The sequence below is a fragment of the Neovison vison genome, chromosome 7, assembly GCF_020171115.1.
Source record: "Neovison vison isolate M4711 chromosome 7, ASM_NN_V1, whole genome shotgun sequence".
Classification (NCBI taxonomy): Eukaryota; Metazoa; Chordata; class Mammalia; order Carnivora; family Mustelidae; genus Neogale; species Neogale vison.
Window position 1 is genome coordinate 156,964,357 of NC_058097.1, and position 21,457 is coordinate 156,985,813.

Sequence of the window (21,457 nt, forward strand, 5' to 3'; positions counted from 1 at the left end):
TTGACTTGATGAGATTCTCTAAGATTTCTGTATCAGTAGGGTGCTTAGTTCCAACAAAAAGAAACCAATTCTGGTTCATTTAAGCAGAAAATGATTCTATAAAATATTTGTTGAGAGTGTTCACAGAATTGTTGGAAAGGCAAGAGGATTAGGAGCTAATGGGTCTGGCTGTAGAAAACCAGCACTGCCATCAAGCACCAGGGGCTTCAGCTCATTCTGCTGCTCTTGCTGCCATGGAAACCTCGCCTCACTGCAACCAATACCATCACCAGAGAAGTCTCTGTGGTCCCTGCTTTCTTTTTTCTTTTTTCTTTTTTTTTTTTAAATGACTACCATTAGACCTGTATCCTAGCTACAGGGCATACTGATAAATCAAGACGTTAATATATTTAGCTACTGTAGTGAAGAGTGAGCTCTGCCTCCCAAGACTCCTGGAGTGGGGAATTCCACCCAAATAGGAAAGGGGTTCAGATTCTATGCAGTCAAAATGAATGATGAATATTCAAAACAATGTCATTCTCCCCCAGATGGCTAGAAACCATGGGTGTAGAGTGGGCAGAGAGGAGGCCTAAGGCTAGGTGACTGGGATATGGCCCTATATAAAGGACATTTTTTTAAAGATTTTATTTATTTATTTGACAGAGAGAAATCACAAGTAGGCAGAGAGGCAGGCAGAGAAAGAGGAAGGGAAGCAGGCCCCCTGCTGAGCAGAGAGCCTGATGTGGGACTCGATCCCAGGACCCTGAGATCATGACCTGAGCCGAAGGCAGCGGCTTAATCCACTGAGCCACCCAGGCACCCCTATAAAGGACATTTTTGAGGTATTCAGTGCCTGTAAATGGTGGGCACTCATAAGACTGCTTTCTCTTAACTCTGCCTCAGACTTATTGCCTGAATTTTGAGGAATGGGCTGTGTTCATGCAACAAAAAGCTGAGAGTTGAGTTCTTCCCTAAATGGAAGACTAGATGTTCTTCCTCACCTTGTGCTCTTCATGATGTTGGAGTTCAGGGGCAAGAAGACCACGAAGTAGGTTCGGCCATCATTACTGAAGAAACACTCCAGGACACAATTATTGGTAAAGAAAAATGCTGTTTTTAATTTGTTCTTGAATGTGTAGGCCCTTTTAAGATCAGTGACATTTCCCTTCACAATATTCCTTCTTCCTGCCCCCAACCACTTTGAATCCAATGGCCACTTCTGAAAAAGGCTCAAGAGGAACTCATCCTAGATATCCAAGAAAGAGATGCAGCTTGAGGAATGGGCATATGGCTCAAGAAGCAGCTCAAAGCTGCTTTCCTCAAAGTGCTCAGTCTAGCCTATCAGTCCCTTTGTCCTGCCTTGGCCAAGACTCCCCAGCTATGTCCTATCCCCAATATTTCCTTGCTCCCTGTGGCGCCTGAGCTTTAGAGTTCGAATCACCAGCACCATCATCCCAGTAGCACAGCCTCGGAGAGATCACTGTTTTCAACCCCCTCCCCCAACCAACTTCATAGATGGGGAAATTACCCAACGTCACATAATTCATAACTGGCAGAACCAAAATTTAGGTGTTCAGCATCTCAAATCAGATAACTTTCTACTATCTCACCCCACCTCCAAGAAAACACCTGACATCTGCCTCCAACTCCAGGAATAGCTGGAGCAAACGGGGTGATATCAGTACAGATGGGAGAGACCTGGCCAAAAGAGGCCTGCCTTGGGCCCCAAGCAAGTGATGACTCCCAGCACTTCTCAGTCTTCCCTCCACCAGAATGTTATCAGTGACAGACAGCCACCCTTGCAGGGATCCTCCTTCCGACTAGAAGCACAACGACCCACACAATGGAAACATGTTTTACCATGATCCCCAGCACCTCACCAACTGTGGCCAGCCCTAACTGGTATGGGGATCATGGCGATGAGCTGCCCACCAGCCTGGGAATCCCATTTACCCAAACTGCTTTTTGGTAAGACTCAATCCACATTCTTGGGCTGAGTTGGATGAGACCTCTTGGCAAACATAGCTAAAATCTATCTCTGTGCTGCACTGGGAAGGACAGAGAGAAAGGATTGCAGAAGCTCTCTTCCCAGGAGAGCTCATAAACATGACTGGCATGGGGAGAACTGAGCCCAGGGGAAGAAAGAGACTCAGGGAGAACAGGAAAACACAGAGGGAAGGGAGCAGGAGCAGCCGTGCTTCCTCCTGACTGCCCCATTCCTGAAGAGGGGAGACCGCAAGGAGCTATGGATGTGTTCGCTTGTCAAGACGTTAAGAAAGTCTCGGCCTGGGTGGCCGAGAGGGAAGAGAATAACCCAGACACCTGTGGTGTCAGAAAAGCCATATGATGGGGCTGTCTCCAAAGAGCGAGTGGCAGATGGTGTGAAATGCTGTAGAGACGTCAAGACGGTTGAGAACTGAAAGGTATTCTTTCGATTTGGCAACTAGGTGGTCACTGGTGACTCTTATGAAAAGCTGTGGAGGTTGAAGAGTGAGAAGAATTAATGGAAAAAAAAATCCTTTTTAAAAGAAACTTAGTCAATAAGGACAATGGGTAAGGAGCAACCGATTCTAAGAAGCTTTGTTTTAGTCTGGGGGCGACCTCTGCTTGTGTAGGCTTTGTGGAGCTGCCATTGGAGAGGGAGGTTGAGCTCCCAGGAAGTGGGAGTGGTGGGATAAGGGACAGAGCAAAGTCTTGGAGGCCACAGAGCAGGATTCAAGAAACAGAGCCCTGAACAGGAGCAGAAGGGAACAATCTGAGGAGGGATGTGGACACAGATGGGAGGGAGAGAGGAGCAAATGGGCAAGGAGTTTCTCACTTTAGGGACTCTGTTCTGTGAAGTAGGCAGTGGGGTCAGTCATTTGCTGAGAGCAAAGATAAGGGGCATAGACAGAGAGCGGTGTAATTATAAGTCAAAGATACACCCATCAATATTGACAGCCCAACTGAGGGAGTCAACTGTGAAGCTGTCATGCTTAGCAACCTAGGAGAGGGGAGCAGAAAATAAGCTGATGCCAAAAATGGAGAACAGTTGACAGTTTCAGGGGAAGTTTTGAGTTAGAGGGGATAAGAAAGCTCAGGATCCTGATAAAAATGTCCATATGTGATGCACCACGGGCTCAGGCTAGGGAGAGGAAGAAGCCCGGGAGAAGGCTGAGACAAAGAGAGAGGAGGTCAGGGAACTGGACTAAAGGAGCAGGCAATTTCAATAAACAGCAGGGAGGGCATGGGAGAAGAGGAAGCATGGGGGATGGTGATCCCAAAGGAGCAAAGTCTCAGTTTGGAAGTTCAGAAAAGAAGACTACAGGTGACATGACATCAGGGAGTGGGAGAGAGAGCAGAGCAGAGCCTGGGAACAAATGAGGAGAGGTCTAGGTCTCAGAAGCAAGGCAAAGACCTGTTGCCAGAGGGAACCAGAACCTATCAAGTCTTAGAGCAGAGTCTACAGAGGGTCAGGCAGCTGCCACTGTGGGAGGGGGACCTTTAGAGGGGGTGTAGTTGGCAACTACTAGAAGTCAGGTAGGGCCGGACTACCCATGTTCTGGAAGAGTACTCCGCAATTCATCCTGCACCAATTTTTTTTTTCATCCTGCACCAATTTTTGCACTAAAACCCCCTTTGCATCCACTGAAGCCCCTCTGCCCTCCTATTTCTCAGTATATCCAAGGAGCCCCATTTCTCCTTTCAGACTTCATTCTATAATGGGAGGACCCAGAACTCACTGCCATTTCATGACTTAGTCAAAGGCCAAAAGATCTGACTGACTTCAAAGGGGGCCATTATAGGAGTAAGTCAAAAGCAGGATCAGCTCAGACGTTAGCAAAGAGCCACTGAAGTCAGTCACTCGGCTAGCAGCTTTTTCTTTTAATTTCTAAAAACCCATGTTCTGTTTTCTGCATGCAAAAATAAAACCAAACCACGACATAAAACATTGGTGCTAAGTCCACAGGAAAAGCCTGGGGAGAGGCGGGGTGTGGGGTAACCAGTGCAGGGGTGGTGTGGTGGGGCAGAGCCTCAGGTGCTGAAGTGGACCTCTCAGCAGGCAGGGTCTCTGCGATGGGAAAGGAATATGTGACTCTCTACTACATTACTAAGACCTCTGGCCCAGCACACTATATGTCATAGGAGGGAAGCCAAGCAGTTAGCCAGGCATTTCTAGTTATTTGTGGCCTCAGTTGGTCCTTTGGAAGGATCCCAATCAGATTTGAGCCTGTTGCAGCCCTTACCTGGCTGTCCGACACATAGCACCACGATGCTCATTCAGGGGAGGTGGGGGTGGGGGCCACAACAAAGGAAAGATGACCAAGAGCATGAATTAGTGAGGTAATTACAGAGGGAACCTTGCCAAGTCAACTGAACAGGGGAAAAAAGATTCAAATATTGAAAGGAAAGTGGCTAAAACCCAAGCCAGAGTCATGTGTGCCCCAAAGAGCAGAGGGCTGGACCTAAAGATTGCCTGGCTACTGGAGTATTAAAGACTTAGTTACTCCTGACTAGGAAACAGGACTATGGAAGCCCATCTGCGGAGGAGAGCCTGGCAAGGGCTGGTGAAAGAATGGCAGGCCAACGGCGCGATTGGTTCTGAAGTGAAGATGGCCTCTCAGCCTGCGGGGTGAAGGAAATGAGCAGTAACACCAACTGACCAGGAGAGAAGAAATGTTTTCTCCAAGCAGAATGTTCCCATTGACAAAGGCCCTACACACAAGAACTTCCTTAAACTTCATCTCTTAGCAAAAATAAAGCCATGACCTAAGACTCCCTTGAAATTAGTCACACCATGACCAGACCAGAGACAGCTGCGTCTGCAGGCCAGGCCATGGGCGCGGCCGCTCTCATCTCCCCCAGCATCATCGGCAGTAGCTTCCTTCCCCACCAAGTCCTCGCTCGGGAAAGAGCCTGATTCCCCGCAGCTGCCTGTGCCTCCTCCTCCCAAACACCCCTCTCAGGCCATGAAGATCCTTCTCCACCTGAGATGCAGTCTGGAATTCCTGTGCCTGCGGCTTCCAGAACACTTCCCTCTGCATTCTTGGAGAAGTGACATCCTGAAGTTGCTTCAAAGTCACTGAAGGACTCTGGCTCCTCAGCTCTCAAGTTTTTCCCTTCTCCACCCTAGACACAATGTTCCCCAGGAGCAGTTAGATCCGCCTCCTGGCTCACCCTCTGGCCTTCTCCAGCCTCCATCAGAAAATGTGTCTTGGCTTTTTCTGGGCTGTGGGGAGCCCAGGGACAGGCGAGTCAGAGCACTCGCTTCTGATCTTTGGCTCTGTGAAAGTGGAGAAGCTGAGGGCTAGGATGTCTAAGAAGGAGGAGAAGCCCAGCAGGGTGAGCTGTTCTGGGGCCGCCTCCTTGGCCAGCCCCTGCCTCTCAGGTTTCCAAGGCAGAACTCAGGGTCCGGACCTGAGTGGAGACACTGAAGAGATGGCCACTGACAATCACTCCCAGGAAAGCAGGTTCTGACCCCGAAGAAAAGCTATGAACCCAAAGTCAGTAACACAGAGGACAGGCTCTGCAGCTGACGTCTCCTTAAGCCTGCCAGTGAAATCTGAGCCTGAAGCCATCAGCCGTCCCTGCACAGCCACCCAGCCCCATCAAGAAGGCCATACCACCTAGAGCACAGCGGCCACCTAAGTCAACATCAGGAGAGGGGACATGAGGAACAAATACCCTGAAAACCGTTAGAACCCAAATAGGCACCAATTGAGACCTCCGGCCTCTAGAAGCCTCCATTATCCTGCACAGGGCAGCATCCTGTCCCAGCAGGCCAAGCAAAGGCAAATAGTGACAGTCTTTGGCTGTGCTGGGCCAGCGATCACAGGCCTGCTATATGTCAGAACCTCTTTCCCTTCTCTCCACACCCCACCCCAGGGCCCAGGAGAACTTCGGATATATACACTGCTCCTGAGCCCTGCGCACTGAAAGGTGAGAAAAGTCTGCTTTCCTCAGCAGAAAGAGGTCACCAAGGAGGTTAGGCCTTCCCGAGCCTGACCGGCGCGGTCTTGTCCAGTGGACCCTACACATCTGATTTGTCTGGGAATCGGGAACACCTCCCTCTTTGCTGTTTATTACTGGAATCTTCTCTGTTGTGGATGCACGATGGCTCCCAAATGAATGCTGTAAGATGCAAACGGCAAAGAAGAGCACTCCATGGCTCGACAAGACTCGTCTCACATCCACGGTCTGAAGAGAATGAGCTGAAAGGTGGGGACAGTGGTCGACAGGATGGGGTGGCAGCTGCCAGGCTGCTTGCTCTGCTGCCGGCTCTCACACCTGGGAGACGCTGCTGGCCAGGCGGAAGGACATGCGTTTTGCTTTTTCGTTCTCCTGAAAGGGAAAAAAAAAAAAATATATATATATATATATTATATTATATTATATTATATTATATTATACATATAATATATATTATATTATATATAATATTATATAGGTAATATATATGGCATTATATATGGCAATATATATATATATAATATATATATGGCATTAACATGGCCCAGTGTAGCACCTGTTAATGTGGAAAGGCGCAGTGTCCAGACTGGGACTCCCCAGAGCGCAGGTGTTCTACTCTAGCCCAGGAATGCAACAGCAAGGCTCACTGCAGCCACTGAACACTACAGTGTGCCAAGTACGGTACACAACGGGGCAGGGGGGTGGCTGGTCATGCCCCGGCACCCAGCAGGCAGGCAATACAGTTCAGTGGAATGAAACGCATTGAAGTGATATCTCAAGTCTGCCTATGTGGGACCAGACACAAGGTCGGAGAAGCTCTCTTTGCTGCAAGAAACACCTCTCCCTCCTTCTCTATACCAAGGGGGCTGGAAATACACCTTCCCTTCTCCTAAACCCAAGTTGAGATCAGAGAGAGACAGCTGTTTCTCCTCTCCTAGGGATCACAGTGCAGAATAACCAGCCCTAAGCTAGGAGCTGGGAGCCATGGCTTCTTACCCTGATTCTGCTGCTAGTTTGCTGGGTGACCTGAGCATGTACATTCACCTCTCTGAGTTTCAAGTCTCAGCAGTAATTAAACTTCATGAGCCTCACACTGCTGCCTTCCCCTTAGACTAAGGGGCTGGGAGTGAGGCTTCATTGTCACCACTCACCTGTGCCTCCCTAGAAGTCTGGCTTTAGGTTGCCCTACACATGCTGCTTGAGTTCCCCCTGCCTGCCCCACCACCCCCCAACGTCGCCCACCACCTGGCAGCAATGTTTACCATGTGTCGCCGCCGCCTCTTGGGCTGGATGCCCTCCTGCACATAGGGGGGCCATGGGAAGCCCTGGGGAGTGGAATACCCACTCTCGCTAGACACCTCCTCGGAGTCTGAGTCCTCCTGCCTTGGCTGGGCAAACCGTTTCTCCGGGTAGATCTCCTTCAACCAGCCCTCAAAGAACACTTCCAGGCAGCGGCCGGCCTCTGCGACTTCTGAGTCAGGCTGAAGGGGAAGGACAGCAGTGATGTTCCTGCCCATTCCCACCAGCCCATCTCTTCATGGTCCCTCAAGAGCTCTACAGCGAGTGCAAAGCCTGGCTAGTTTCCTGGAGGTCTAGAAGGTGAGATTTTCTCCTAAAGACTTAAGACAATCAGTTTAGTATCACCTCTCAAAGCAGAAGTGGCCCTGACAGTTACCCACAGATGGCCAACCACTAGCACTCCCCCTTCTTCCTCCTGAGTCCATGCTGAGGCCCAAGAGTGGGAGAGATAAATACTCACTCTGGGAGCCCCAAAAACTCTGTTCCCAAGTCTTCATGGCAACTCAGGACCAAACCTGATATCCCCATCCAGCCAAGAGTCTTGGGGTCCCCGGGAAATAGGGGAGAGGGAAAACAGGCAAGACATACATAATTGAACTTCGCACAGTTCCAGAACATGAGGCGGACGTCTGATACCACCTCCTCTGGGGTGGTATAGTGAGCTGGGTCCTTCTTTTGCAGCTTCCTCCGGATGATCGACAGGTCCATGGGCCTCTTGATAATCTGGTAGTAATGCCGGGCCTTGGGGGAGGAGAGAAGGGGAAGCCAAGCAGGAAGACAGAAAAAGTGGAGGAAGAAGGAAAAGATGGAGAATGAGGTAGGACAGGAGTGAAAGAGCACAACAAAGAGAAGGGCAGCAAGAAGAAACGTGAAGAAAGAAGACAAGAGACGGGGGAAAAGAGGACTGGCTCACTGTCCAGTCCGGTGCAGTGGCCGTGGGGTTGGGGGGCTGTGGTGGCCACGGCTGGGTCCGCTAGTCTGGGCACGTATTAACTCGATTTCCAAGTGGCCATGCTCTGAGCCCGCCCTGGATACCCCTGGGACCCACCACGGGCCCAGGACCTCGGGAGCCAGCAGAAACAGGCAGCCTTCCTTACCAGTGGGCTAACGGGCTCGTGGAAGGGCAGGCTGAGGCTATTGCAGCACAAGGACAGCACCAGCTTTTCACACTTCTGCAGAAACCAGAAGGGCAGCATGTTACTTCTCCCTGGCCCCACCTCAAGACTGAAGACAGTGACCCTGGTAACTCCAGCAGGGGCAGCTCTGTCCCACAGGGCATGGGCTACCATGAGAAGGCAGAACCCAGCCTCCCAGACCAGAGGAAAACAGCTGGCAGGAAGGAATTCACAGCAAACCCCCACGGGTCAGGCTGTCAGGCATCACCCAACAGAGAGGTAACTGGAGAGGCCTCCCAACCCCTCAGAAAAGTCTTAGCCCCTGGCACAGGGGGGCTGCCCCAGGCAGGGAACCTTGTTCCCAGAGACCCCTCCCTACCTTTTGGTCATAGACGCTCAGGCCAGGAGTGGCCCGCGTTCCAGGTTGGTAATAGCGGGCATTCTCACAGTCATACTCCATCTCTGGCTGGGTCAGGCTGCGGCACAAGGTACAAACCCAGTCTCCCCTGCAGAAGCAGGTGAGGCCCAGTGAGGCCTCAGCACATGGCCCAGAGCCACCTCCCCTATCCCTCTGTTCCAAGATACCCAGGGCAGGTAGGGGGGTGTGGTGGGGTGCAATATTTTGGGAGACTCAGTACCTAGTCCTCCCTGTAAGGAATAGCTTCCTAACCACCATCTTGAAAGAAATTCAGTAACTCGGGATGGAGTGAATCCAGAAAAACAAAGGACTCAGCAAGGGGCTGCAACAGGAGTATGGGGACAAATCTGTGTGTGTAGGAGGAAGCTGGGAAGAGAGGAAGAAAGGAAACCAATTCAATCTCAAACATCTGCCTGTCCGTGCACACAAGACACAGCAGCAGGGCTGCTAACTCCCAGACCTGTAGTTCACAGGGGCCCAGACAGGAAAGAAGCCCAGCCCAGGGAGCTGTGTGGGCCTGGGAGAGGCCTCTCGGAAGAGTACCCTGCTAGGACCTGCATGGCTTACCCTGGGAAGCCAAGCAAGGCCGGCAGGTGGCAGGAGAGGTGGAACACTTTGGGACAGCGGTCACAGCACAGCAACTCCCCTCCGTTGAGGCACACGGCGCAGAAGTCCTCGTTCTCCATGGGGACTGGGGGCCCCTTCTTGGCTCCAGGGGTCCGAGGAATGAGTCTTTGCTCCTCAGGAGATACACCCTCCCCCTCTGGTGTCTGCTGCCCAGGCAGAGAAGTGACAGTGACCTTTCTTCCCCCCAGACTTGGGGCCTGGATGGCATCAGGCATGTTGTTCTGGCTGACCTTGGAGAAGAAGGGAGTCAGCAGTCAGAGCATAGCACCAACAAGCTGTGGAGGGAGGGAGAGGATGGACCGAGCAGGCCCCCAGGCCAGCTGAGCCCCAGGAATGCTGGGACAACCCCCTCACAGCCAGGGGTAAATCTGCACCGGGTCAGCGTCAGCAGCAGAGCCAGAATTCTGACAGAAGCAGAGAGAAAAGAGAGGCTCCCAGCGTGAGCCAAGTTCAAGGACAAGACAGAGCAGAGCAGTACCTTAATGGACATGCTGGAGGACTCAGTGCCACACTCGATGATCAGCAGGAAGCTCCCATCCTGCTCATTCTTTTGGGGCTTCAACTTGAACACTGGCATCTCTCCCGAGGAGGCAGCACAGATCTTGAGCCGCTCCAGCCGCACGTAGGGAATCTTGGGCTCGCTGTGGAAGGGCCTGTGGCAAGAGAGATACCCCTGGGTCTTGGGAGGAGCCTCCTCTGACCCCAGCCTCTAAGTCAGCTCATCCACGATCCCACATGCTGCTGCCCCAGATCCCAGTCCCACCCTGTGCAGGCCTGCAAGTCACCTTCCTGCCCCCGGGGGGAGGGGAGGGCTCTGCTCAAAGAAAGGGAATTCCTAAAGAGGAAGCACATGCCTCCTGCTGCAGGAGTCAGGATTCCCTCCCACAAGATCCTAGGCTCCCAAACGCATGATCTACTCGAGGGTCTGGGAGTTGAAGAAGATGGTTACAGGTAAAGTTCTGCTTCTAGTTAGTCTTCAAGGATGCTGGCTTCCTGTGCCAACCTCCCAGGACATGAGGTTGGAGGGTGAGAGAGGGAGGTTGGGCCAAAAGCCTGTTACCTGATACTCTGATTCTCCTTTGCATCCAACTCCACGGCTCCTTGTTCAAAATGCTCATGCTCTAAGACAAAAGACAAATGCCTGTGATGTACATTTCTGATAACATGCCCTATAACCCATACCTTCCACTCATATGTACTACGCATCCCGTTGGCCACACACCTGTCACGCAATCATTACCCACACTGTAATCATTCATCATGGTGGCAATCCTACCATGGCTCTCCTCGCTCAGAGAGAAAGAAGGCCACCTTCTTTTAAAAAGATAAACAGGGGCATCTGGGTAGCTCAGCTGGTTAAGCATCAACTCTCGGTTTTGGCTCAGATCATGATAGGATCGAGACCCACATCAGGCTCCACGCTCAGTGCAGAGTCTGCTTGGGACTATTACCCTCTCCTCTGCCCTTCCCCTCACATGTGCGTGCGCGCGCGCTTTCTCTCTCTCTAATAAATAGATAAAATATTTAAAAAGACAAACAGAGGGGTCCCTGGGAAGCTCAGATTGTTAAGGTTCTGCCTTTGGCTCAGGTCATGATCTTCAGGTCCTGGGATCGAGCCCACGTTGGGCTCCATGCTCAGTGGGGACCCTGCTTCTTCCTCTCCCTACCCCTTACTTGTGTTCCTTCTCTCTCTCAAATGGGAATAAATAAAATCTTTATAAATAAATAAAAAGACAAACAGATATGGGGTGCCTGGCTGGCTCAGTCAGAAGAGCATGAAACTCTTGATCTTGGGGTTGTGAGTTCAAGTCCCATGTCAGATGTAGCGATTACTTAAATAAAACTTTAAAAATTAAAAATTAAAAAAGTTAAAAATAAATTTAAAAAAAACAAACATTACATTCAGAGGCTATCTAGGGGTGAGTGTTGAGTCAGGTGCTGAGGGGCCAGCTTCTCCCCTTCCAAGTGAGTTCAGAAATCTCTTGTGCTCCATATACTAGTGTTACGTGCTCTGAGGAGTCCTTCTGTCCAGCCTCTGCCTTTCCACCCAAGTGCTGGGATTTTAGTACTACCTGAGAGTCTAGTTCATGCTCCATAGGCAAAAGGCTCCCTGCAGCCCTACCCCGAGTAGTGCAGTAGAGCCTGTGTAGATGGGCAGGAGGTGGTGTGGGGAGGGAGAAGGAAACTAGCATTTACTGAGCACCACTCAGCACCAGGCACTTTCCATGGGCAACCAGGGTCCAAAAAATTTAACTGCTTAAAATTCAGGGTCCCATTATTATGCAGTTAACAAGAACCAATAAGTTGGTCGTTCAGTCAGTGTGAAAAAAACAAGGGGAAAAATTATTTCATTTTCATTTATTAAATATATCAGAAATTGAGTGATCATTACAGACTAAACACTTATCATACATTAAAGAGAAAAAGTCCCAGTCACTCTGTGGTTGCTTTCAAACTTCCCAGCTACCCCTTGCTTATGACAGAAAAAAGGAAGCCCCATTTGAGAAGGTATGTAGGTAGCTGAGAAGAGAATCAGAGGGAGTCTGCACTGGTCCAAATTCCCTTTACTCTAGGGCACAACACAAATCCATAGGACTGCCAGGTGTGAGGCAAAGCATGGCCAATTCTTGTTACTACGGAGAAAGTCATCAAATGATCTCACTGTAGTTATTGGTCCCAGTAGTCTATGTAGTAGCTGTGATTAGCCCCATTTACAGAGAAAGAAACCAGCTCAGAAAGGTCAAAGGTAAAAAGAACAGAACAAAGAATAAAAGAAGAAAGGTAAAAAGTTTTCTAAGTTAGATATCCCTGACTCCAAAGTCAGATATGCTCTTTTTCCTAAAATATTTTGCTAAGGCTAGCCCCTCGGAGGAGTTCTTCCTGTTTCCCCCCGCCTCTCCTCCGCCTCCAGAACTTTTTGCATGGAAATGTTACAGGAGGCTAAGTCCTGGCCACAACGAGGGAAACAGAACAGGTCCCAGTAAGTCCGTGTTGGAGGGAAGTGAGATGAGCCTGAGAGAGAAACGCTGTTCCCTCCTGCCTCAAGCCTGTCTCCTGACCTGTATCTGACCGGAAGTGGCCAGCACGAGTGACAGGATGCTTAATGACTTGCACCTCACCTTTTGGGTTCCGGTATTGCTGCAGAGCCATGGATGTATTGACTGCTGGGACCAGTGGAGGTTTCTTCACAGAGAGATTAATTGGCTCCTCCAGTTCTGAAGGCACAGCCAAATCCTTGGAAACCTCCAGACCCGGGGTTGTGGGGTCTTGTCCCAGAGAGTCAGTGAAGCGAGTAGAATCCTCACTCTCCATCTTTCAAAAGTGAAAGGCCAAAAAGAATCAAAGAAATCAGATAGTTTTACTGTTAGTAGTCATAGAGCTATTAAGCTAATGTCAGGATAAGCCTTTCAGGGGCCACCCTGCTGCTCAATGATGAGCAGAGGAAGTTTTATGTCATTTTCCCCAGGACTTACCTTACACAGGGCATTCCCAAGGGAGGGGTCAGCCCCATCTGCAGGGCACAGGCTCCCTCCAGTTCGGCCAGAGCCAGGACTGCAGCTGGATCCGGTTTCCGGTTGCATGTCAGAAGCTGGAGGCATACTCTGCAGAGGACAAGTTGCCAGACTTGGCATAGTCTGGGTGGCACCAGACATTGGATTGGGCCTGGCCTGCGAGTGATCACTTGCTAGGCTTGTGATGGCCTGGGAGGAATCATTCATCAGACCAGGCATAGACTGGGGTGTGCTGCGCACAAGGCTGGGTACAGTCTGCAGATGACTGACGGTCAGGCTGGGCATAGCCTGGCTTTGACTACTCATCAGGCCGGACACAGTTGTGGGTGTGCTGCTCAGCAGGCTTGGGACCATGTGGGAAGGGGCAGCAGTCAGGCTGCTCACACTCTGCATCTGTGGCTCTAGGGTCCTTGCCAGCCTGGTAGATGACAGCTCCATCTCCAATGTGTTGGAGAAGCCCATGATGCTCACCGAAGTGGAGTGCTGTGGGAATGAAGACAGCGCAGAGTCAGGCCATTAGCAGGGGATGAGGGGAGGGGAGGAGAAATGCAGCCCAAGAGAGCTCCCATGCTCAGATTTCACTCCAGCCTCAGAGTCTAGTAGCTGCAGGGAACTCAGACAACACATGAAGTCCTATTCCCAGTCCCCTACGCCAAGGAGGCTGCTTGGCTCTGACAGAGAGGGCGGCACAGACTAAGGACACTGGTGTGCATGTGTGTTTGTGAAACAGTGATGAAACAGTGTGGGAGAATGACAGAGATCACCTACAACCTGCCATGAGGGTGGTACACACACACACACACACACACACACGGAGCTACCATCAACCCACACTCTTCACCTCCATCCAGTACTTGGGCATAGGATCAGACTGTGGGACTGCCCTTCAACTTCACATTTCCCACTGAATAAACCACTAGTGCCTTCTCATCCCTGCTGGCATTCCTCTGGGCTAGTTTCTGCTACATATAAATGGAAAGAAGTCCAGAATGCTCAAACTCTGATCTGCCTCAGGCCTTCTCTGAGATAATGCCAAGGTCTAGGGAGACCCAATGAGTCCTGGGGAACCTGAGCCAACTCTAGGCACTTTTCATGGGCTTGCTCAGATCAACTCCAGAACCACTAGCATTAAGGGAAAGCTTTGACCAAGAGATGGGAAAGTCTTTCCTAGCCCAACTCTATCTGTCCAGGACCTTCCAAGCCAGAAGCAAAGAACATCAGAGCAGCTAGGTCTTAATATGACTGAGTATGGACAATCATTGGATGAGGCTGTAACTTCCCAACCCCAAGAATTGTTTTCTCCTGTCTAACTACTTGGTGTTGCAGGAAGAAGAGACCTAAAGGTTCACAAAGTGAAGTTAAAGACATAGATTTCTGCACTGGATGCATTCCATTTCACAGATTGGAGAAACACATATGATGGAGGGAGGATGGTGAGAGACTGGTTCTAAATGTAATATTTAGGAATTTAGAAGTTTGATATCCTTGCCTTTTTTTCTTTTTAGACTAAAAATAGAACAACTTGGCATCTTTTGAAAGTCAAAGGGGAAACAAAGAGTAAATATCTCTAAGCTTCCAAAATCAGTGTCTTCAGCCTTTCCCCATGAGTAAAATATTCAAATTTCCACAGAAAAGTAAACACTTCAAATATCATTTCAAGTTTCACTACAAAATTAGCAAACCTATTTAACAGTGAAGAAAGGTTGTCCTTACCTCAGTGAATGCCCCTCCTAGTCACCCAGTTCTTCAAGTCAGATGCTAGGAGGGGAAGCATCAGTGGGCCATCCCCCCTCCCTCACCCAAGCTAATTCCAAACCTCATCAATTCTACCCCTTAAACAAGTCACATATCTTCCCACTAATTCCTCTCTATTGCTGGTGTCCTAGTCTGGGTTACACTCTCCTATTTTCCCAGACAATAGCAGTAGTCTCCTCATTGGAGAAATATTTTCAAACCACAAATCTGACCACATCATTCCTTTGCATGAAGCCCCACAGTACACTGCACTGTTCTTAGGACAGCTGTGAAAATGACTGCCCACCCCCTGTCCTACTCTAGCCACAGTTCACATAATCACCCTCCCATTCTCTGAGCTCTAGCCACTCAGACATTTTTTTCAATCCCTGAAACATGCAAAGCTCTCTTTTCACCTACAACCTTCATCCCCTTCAAACAGACCTCTTCCTCTCCATGGAACATTCCCCTATCCCTGCCCCTATACCGCTTGTCCTTCTAAACTCAGCTCACCTGTGATTTTTTTTTCCTTTTCCTTTTTTTTTTTTTTTTTTTTTTTTTTTTTAATCAAAGCCTCTTTTCATTCTGTGGCCCGGACCTCATTCCTCCCTTTTACATTCTTGTAACTCCTTTTTTTTTTTTTTTTTCCGCGGGGGGTGGGTGATATTCTCCTAGTTGTGAGACTATATGATGAATCTCTATTTTCCCCCGTAAACCATAAACTCCATTAGGGCATAGATTTTATCTATTTTGCTTACCCACTGTATTTCTAGACCCAGGAGCAGCTTCTAGACCTGACTGAATAAATGAATTCATGAGCTATTTAAAATTTTTTTTAAAAAACAACAATGTATGACTGTTTATTCTACAAATCTTGAACCAAATAGCAGCTCCGCTCTATTAACAGCTGGATCTATGTGTCTCTCTAAAATCATGATTGTCTGTATATAGCTAACATTTATTGATCATTTATTACATGTGAGGAAATTTGTTAAGTATCTTACATACATTTCCTCACTAAATCCTCATCACAAATGTTAAAGGGTGGTTGTGAAGGTGACAAGAACAAATCCAGGTAAAGTGTTAAAACACTGTCCACCACGTGGCAGGTACTCTGTGACCCCCAGCTACTGCCGCTGCTGCCCCTCGTATTGTGACTGTTAGTGTTGTTCTTGCGGCCCTAACCCTATACTTGAGAAAAACGAGGCTCGGCAAGGCATCTGAAATATTTTTTGCAGTTGAACACATCACTTTGTAAATCTCCATTTTCCCTTTATTTGTGCCTCACACATAGAAATGCAATTGATTTTTATTGATTGACCTTGTACCCAGAGACCTTGCTGAAGTCGCCTGGGGAATTTCTGTGCACACAAATCTTGCCTTCCGTGATTAGTTAAGTTTTACTCCTTCCTTTTCCTGCATTTGTTTTTCTGGCCTTACTCTGCCAGCTAAGTACAGGAGGACCAGGGCAAATGAAACTAGTGAGAGTAGCCATCCTAGTCTTATTTCTGATCTTGGGGCAATGCTTTCAATGTTTCAACAAATAAGCATGACATGTGATGTGGGATTTTTACAGATTTAGAATCCAGATCTTCGGCGCTGAAGCCACACTCTTGACCATGGCCTGGCTGGTTTGGTCCTTCTCTGTGTGAACTCATCTTCCCCTCTCCCACACTCAGCCACTGTCCTTACCTTGCCTGCTTTCTTCAACCGTCTCTCTCTTCCTCTCCTGTTTTTCTTTTTCTTATCACCTCTTTCTCTTCTCTCCCAATGCTTTCCCCTTGTTATTTTACTGCTTTGGTAAAGCTTTTATGTTCTATTCTTAATTCTCAATTTTAAAAAGCAGACAAGCTAAATATAAATGCCCTTTGTCTCCCCAGCGTTTGTTTTTTGTATGTTCCTTGGTAGTTCAATAGTGTTCAATAAAAAGGATCCAATTTGCTCTACAGTCTAAGTCCCAAGATAAATACTGATGAGAAGGTGGTCTGGGGAGAAAACTCAAAACAAACTGGGTAGATTAAGTATGGAAGAGCTATCTCAAACATGCCGTAACCTGCCTCCCCTTGGCATCCCTGCTGTCCTGGTTACACACCACAGCATTTTAAGATTCTATCTTTCCTTATCTAAGGACAAGAATGCCCAGTGATGGTTGCAATCCCTTCTGTAATAAATGACAGTCTAATCCTTTGAGTTGGTTTCTTTCACCCTTTCCCCATTTGACATGTATATCTTCTGTAGCTCTGGTGGTCATTTCGTCTGCCAAAGACACAGATGGCTCTATGAGATCCTTGGTGCCAAGCATGAAGGGCACCAAATAACTGCCAGTGGCAATCCCAAGTAAAAACAGTCAGGTGCTGTATGTCACAAAATAGGCACAACATGAAATTCCCAAGGACAAAAACTCCCCAGATTAGAGGTAGGCTATCTCCACCTCTATCTGCAGATTAGAGGCAGGATGCTTTTGTAGGATATCAACTCCCTTTCCTGATTACTTATTGCATATCATGAAGTGTGACTTAATGTAATGATAGAGGAGGGTATGCAGACTGAGCCATGGAAGAACTATGGAAATTCTATCAGAGTTTATTTTGAGCTGGGCCTGCTGAACCTGCTCCTATAGCAGCCAGCACATAGCTCCGGGTCAATAGCATGTCCTAAGATACTGAAAACTAGTCTTCTTCATGTCCACATCCACAGCCAACCTCAAGGAGACCATCAGGCCATCAGGAAGTAGGGGGAAGCTCTGGTAGTGGTAAAAAGAACCTGAGAAACATCCACATGAGAAGTCTGAGAAGGATCTCAGAGGAAGTGCAAGAAGGAAGCCAGCCCCACCCCATTTCTACAGGCTACACAAATACAGTGGCATTTCAGGAACACAGGTATACTGTGGTGGTATTGTTGATATTTCATTTGGCTCTCTGGAGTGAAGAGGTACAGAATATAAAAACAAGGGATTCCTGAGTGGCTCAGTGGGTTAATGCCTTTGGCTCAGGTCACAATCCTAGGGTCCTGGGATCGAGTCCCGCATCAGGCTCCTTGCTCAGTGGGGAGCCTGCTTCTCTCTCTGCCTCTGCCTGCCGCTCTGCCTGCCACTCTGCCCACTTGTGCATGTTATCTCTTTCTGACAAATAAATAAAATCTTAAAATACACACACACACACACACACACACAGAAATATTTCTTGTGCAGGAACAAAGAGAGGATTGAGAACCTCCATCCTACCCTGCTGTCAGTGCTACTAGGTGAGTAGGGAGAAGGAGAGGGCCAAATTTCAGGGCTAGGAAAGGAGGCTGGGTCTCCAGGGTCTGGAAGGAAGGATGGGGCTTCTTGAGAGCATGCCAGGCTTGGGCACGTGGCATTTGACTTGACATTTGGTGTCGCACACCCAGGAGAAGCTCATCCCTCCATGGAGATGATGCTGCCTGCCCTTCTAGCACCCAGGATCCCTCAGGGGTCCAGTGTGAGGAGGCAAAATTATATGGCCAGCTGTAAGGTCTGTATAGAGCAACTGCTTCCCAAGTTGTCAGCTACATAACAGATACCTTGCCTTCTTCACATACAAAACCTACAGATTTCATGAGGTAAAAATACGTATTTTGAGGTTTGCAAGTGAAAATAAACTATTTTCTAGTTCAGGACAGAAAGAAAAGTCAAAAATGCCAAAAACATTGACTCTGATAATCAGCTCAGGCACTGGGGTACAAGGGGAGACTGTCCTGAGCCTCTTACCTAGCATCTCATCGCTTGCTCCTAATTTTCTCTCCTTCTCCCATACTTGCATGATCCTATCTTTGTTCCTTTCCTCTCTTATTTTTCTTCCTTGATCTGTTTGCCACCTGCCTGACCTGTGACCTGTCTAAATTATCCCACCTGAAACCTATAGAATGTACCTGTCTGAACCACCTGCCTTCACAACGTGCCTGACCTATGACTTCCCTGAACTGTCTGACCTTCAGGCTCTTTTACTAGTCACCTATGCAGTTCTTCACCCACCTAGCCTGTCTCCTGTTTGACCGCTGCTCTTCCACCTGGTGCTCCCCTCCCCCCATCCTCACCATTCAGATCTTGTTCTGGAGTTCAATGTGCTTACATTATTGCAATGACTGGCACACGGTATTATCGAAATTCAGAGAAAGCATGGTTCCTTCATTCAACAGAAAAGGAAACTGAGACACAGAGTCATCACTCACAGATTTCCCAAGCATATATAGGCCCAAGACTAGGAAGGTTTAAAAATCTTCTGGCTGGTTTTGATTTTGTGCCATCAGCCAGAAAGCTAGTAGTCTAGTAAGACATGATAGAGAAGTCAATAAACAGACACTTAATGCACATGCCCTGAGTTTAATATAAGTTCCAGGTTCTTACAGCAAGATAATATTGCTGGGGATAGAGGAGCACAAATAGGGTGGTGTTCCACAGAAATTAATTTTCCAAATATCTGAAACATACCTCTTTCAGTAACAAATGCAATTGGCTTTAAAATATCTTGAATAGGAGTACTTCTAAAACTTTACACACCACCTTGTCATAATAAACAAAGTACATGGAGCCTCATTACACCATTCTTAGTGACATAAAGGAACTTGGATGGACTTCTATTGCTGGAGTAGGCTGCAGTTCAGTGATGCTTTAAGGCCTGTAGGACTGAGCCTGTCCCTTCGCCAAATGACCTCCCAGTGTGGCACTTTCCCAGGTGATGTTTCCTGTCTTCTCCCTTGTCGTTAGCTGCCATTTCAGAAATCCCAGCTCCTTGCTTCTACCCTGCTTACTGCTCTAATGCAGGAAAATGAAAAATTCTAGAGGAAACCATATAACTAAGCTTGCAGTCAAGACCTCTGTCTAGATACCTGATCAGGGACTTATGATCTCACACCGAGTAGGATGTGTGGGTGTATGACCTCTGTTCTCATTGCTGCTCTGAAGCTTCACCTGCTCACTTCTGGTTTTAGGGTTTTGTCCCAATCATCAGAATTGTTAAAGACTGACCACCCTGTAAACATACACAGGAGAAGGGGCAAAGACTTGGAAACTATCTTGGAAACACATTAAAGGCCTTCACTTTGGCTGAAGGAAACAGATAAGGAGACAAGGATTGAGATAAACAGATTTATGAATTAAATCTTGGAATATTTTGACAGCTTCACATCAGGTAGACTAGTTGAACATTAGCAGATCTTCAAACAACTGAGTCAGACATCTGAGGAAGGAACTAACTTTCCTAGCAAGTGGTTTCATAAGTTGTTGCCCTTTAATAACAGTGAGTGCTCCCCCAACTCCATGAAAAGCTCTTGTGCAAATTAAGGCTACTCCTGTGGATATGGTAACATATGTTAACTGACCAGAGTCAAATAGGAAAACATTCATGGGTGGTGGAGAGAGAAGAGCTGAAGAGTGCCCCACGCCCTGATGATTCAGGAAGGACAGGAAAAGCAAAGAGGACTCCAGAGTCTAAGGGGGAAGGAAGAGAAAAAGAATAAGTGGATTCCAGTAAACCTGAAGTAAAAGCCAGAATGAGTGGAACCCCCAAAACCCAAGCCTTGGAGACTAGGAGAATTTGCCCAGAGATATTTTGGCCAGTCCAGTGTAAGGAGTTTCAGGGCCCAGAAACAAGGACCTGTTTTCTCATGGACCAGGAGACCTAGACAAGGATCTTAGATTTGGTCTGTGAATGAAATCGAGCTAGAACTGAGGAAAGAGCCTTCCTAGAGGCTGTGAAATTCAGGGAGCCAGACCTGGGGAATGCTTGGCTTGGCTTCTGAGCAGCCCAGAGAAGATCTCTGTACAGTTCTGCAACTGCTAACTGCTGACCAGAAGCTGGGCTGTGCCCTAAGAAAGCCTCCTGAGGCCCTGGGAAGGTTCTGACCAAGCTCTGCTGTTGAGGCCGAGCTTTAAAGAAAAGACCATTGCTGGAGTTGAGAAGCCGTGATCCGGCCCACAGACGTGAATGTGGAGACCAGGAAGGCAGGACACCCTGTATTTCCTTATGAAACCCAGGATTTAGAGAACGGGTTTAAGCAAGATACTTCCCGTCACTGGGCTTTAATTTCCTCCTCCACATGCTAATGTAGATCTGAGTTGTAGGAATCAGATTGTGAGCTCAGGCATCAGAGCGCTTTGGTAATGAAGTGAGTGCTCGTGTGAGTCATCATCCCTCGCTCTTCTGCGTCACTCTTACTAATGCAGACCACAGGAAAGCCTCCTGCTTAGGCATCGTTTGCTAAAAATAAATCTCAGATTCCTCTGAAGCCATCAGCAGGATCCTGGTGGTCTCTCAGCCTCCTGCAGAGGATGTGGACCACATATAAGCAGAAGAGAGGTCCTCCTGCAGCTGAATTGGGCTCGGATAGGCTCTCTGTGATGCCTACATCCTTGACTCCACAAGAGCTCTGAGGAAGACAGTGTGTGTGTTTCTCATCAGTTGACTCATTCAAAAGTACAAATGAAGCCGTCAAAATGCCTTCCAGGTTCACTCAGGATGTAAGGAGTTCTGTCATCACGCTGTAACCATGGTCTCTCTTCAGAGTGGCTAAACCAAGATGAGGCAACTGCGAGGGCCAGACAGATGTCAAAATTCATTCCAGAACACCCTGCTAGATACAGGGAAGGTAGTAGGCGTCGCTGCCTCTGAGAGAGCAGAGCTCAAGCCACTAGAAAATCCTTCAAAAATTTGCCTATCTCACTTTTCGGCAGCAATGCCTTCACCAGCAGTTCAGTTAGCACCAACTCAAGAGGGCGTGTGCGCAGCCGCTGTGCTGTCACCGGAGTCCTCCCCGTGGTGAAGGAATGTCAGTCAGCAGCTCAGCGCGTGACCAAGTCCCTGCAG

General features: G+C 48.4%; 1 protein-coding gene across 1 annotated transcript in view; it reads right to left on the minus strand.

Annotated features, from left to right (window-relative positions):
* Positions 1-2,104: 2,104 nt before the first annotated feature.
* The window catches only part of TRIM66 (tripartite motif containing 66), a 58,499-nt gene continuing 39,146 nt past the window's right edge, over positions 2,105-21,457 (minus strand). Inside the window, exons 14-23 of the mRNA XM_044260249.1 lie at positions 12,861-13,382; positions 12,507-12,699; positions 10,448-10,508; positions 9,866-10,040; positions 9,328-9,617; positions 8,722-8,848; positions 8,325-8,399; positions 7,816-7,968; positions 7,191-7,409; positions 2,105-6,300 (exon numbers count right to left, since the gene is read on the minus strand). Coding sequence (XP_044116184.1) covers positions 6,241-6,300; positions 7,191-7,409; positions 7,816-7,968; positions 8,325-8,399; positions 8,722-8,848; positions 9,328-9,617; positions 9,866-10,040; positions 10,448-10,508; positions 12,507-12,699; positions 12,861-13,382 — 1,875 coding nt within the window. The 3' untranslated portion in view covers positions 2,105-6,240. The remainder of the gene's footprint in view (positions 6,301-7,190; positions 7,410-7,815; positions 7,969-8,324; positions 8,400-8,721; positions 8,849-9,327; positions 9,618-9,865; positions 10,041-10,447; positions 10,509-12,506; positions 12,700-12,860; positions 13,383-21,457) is intronic.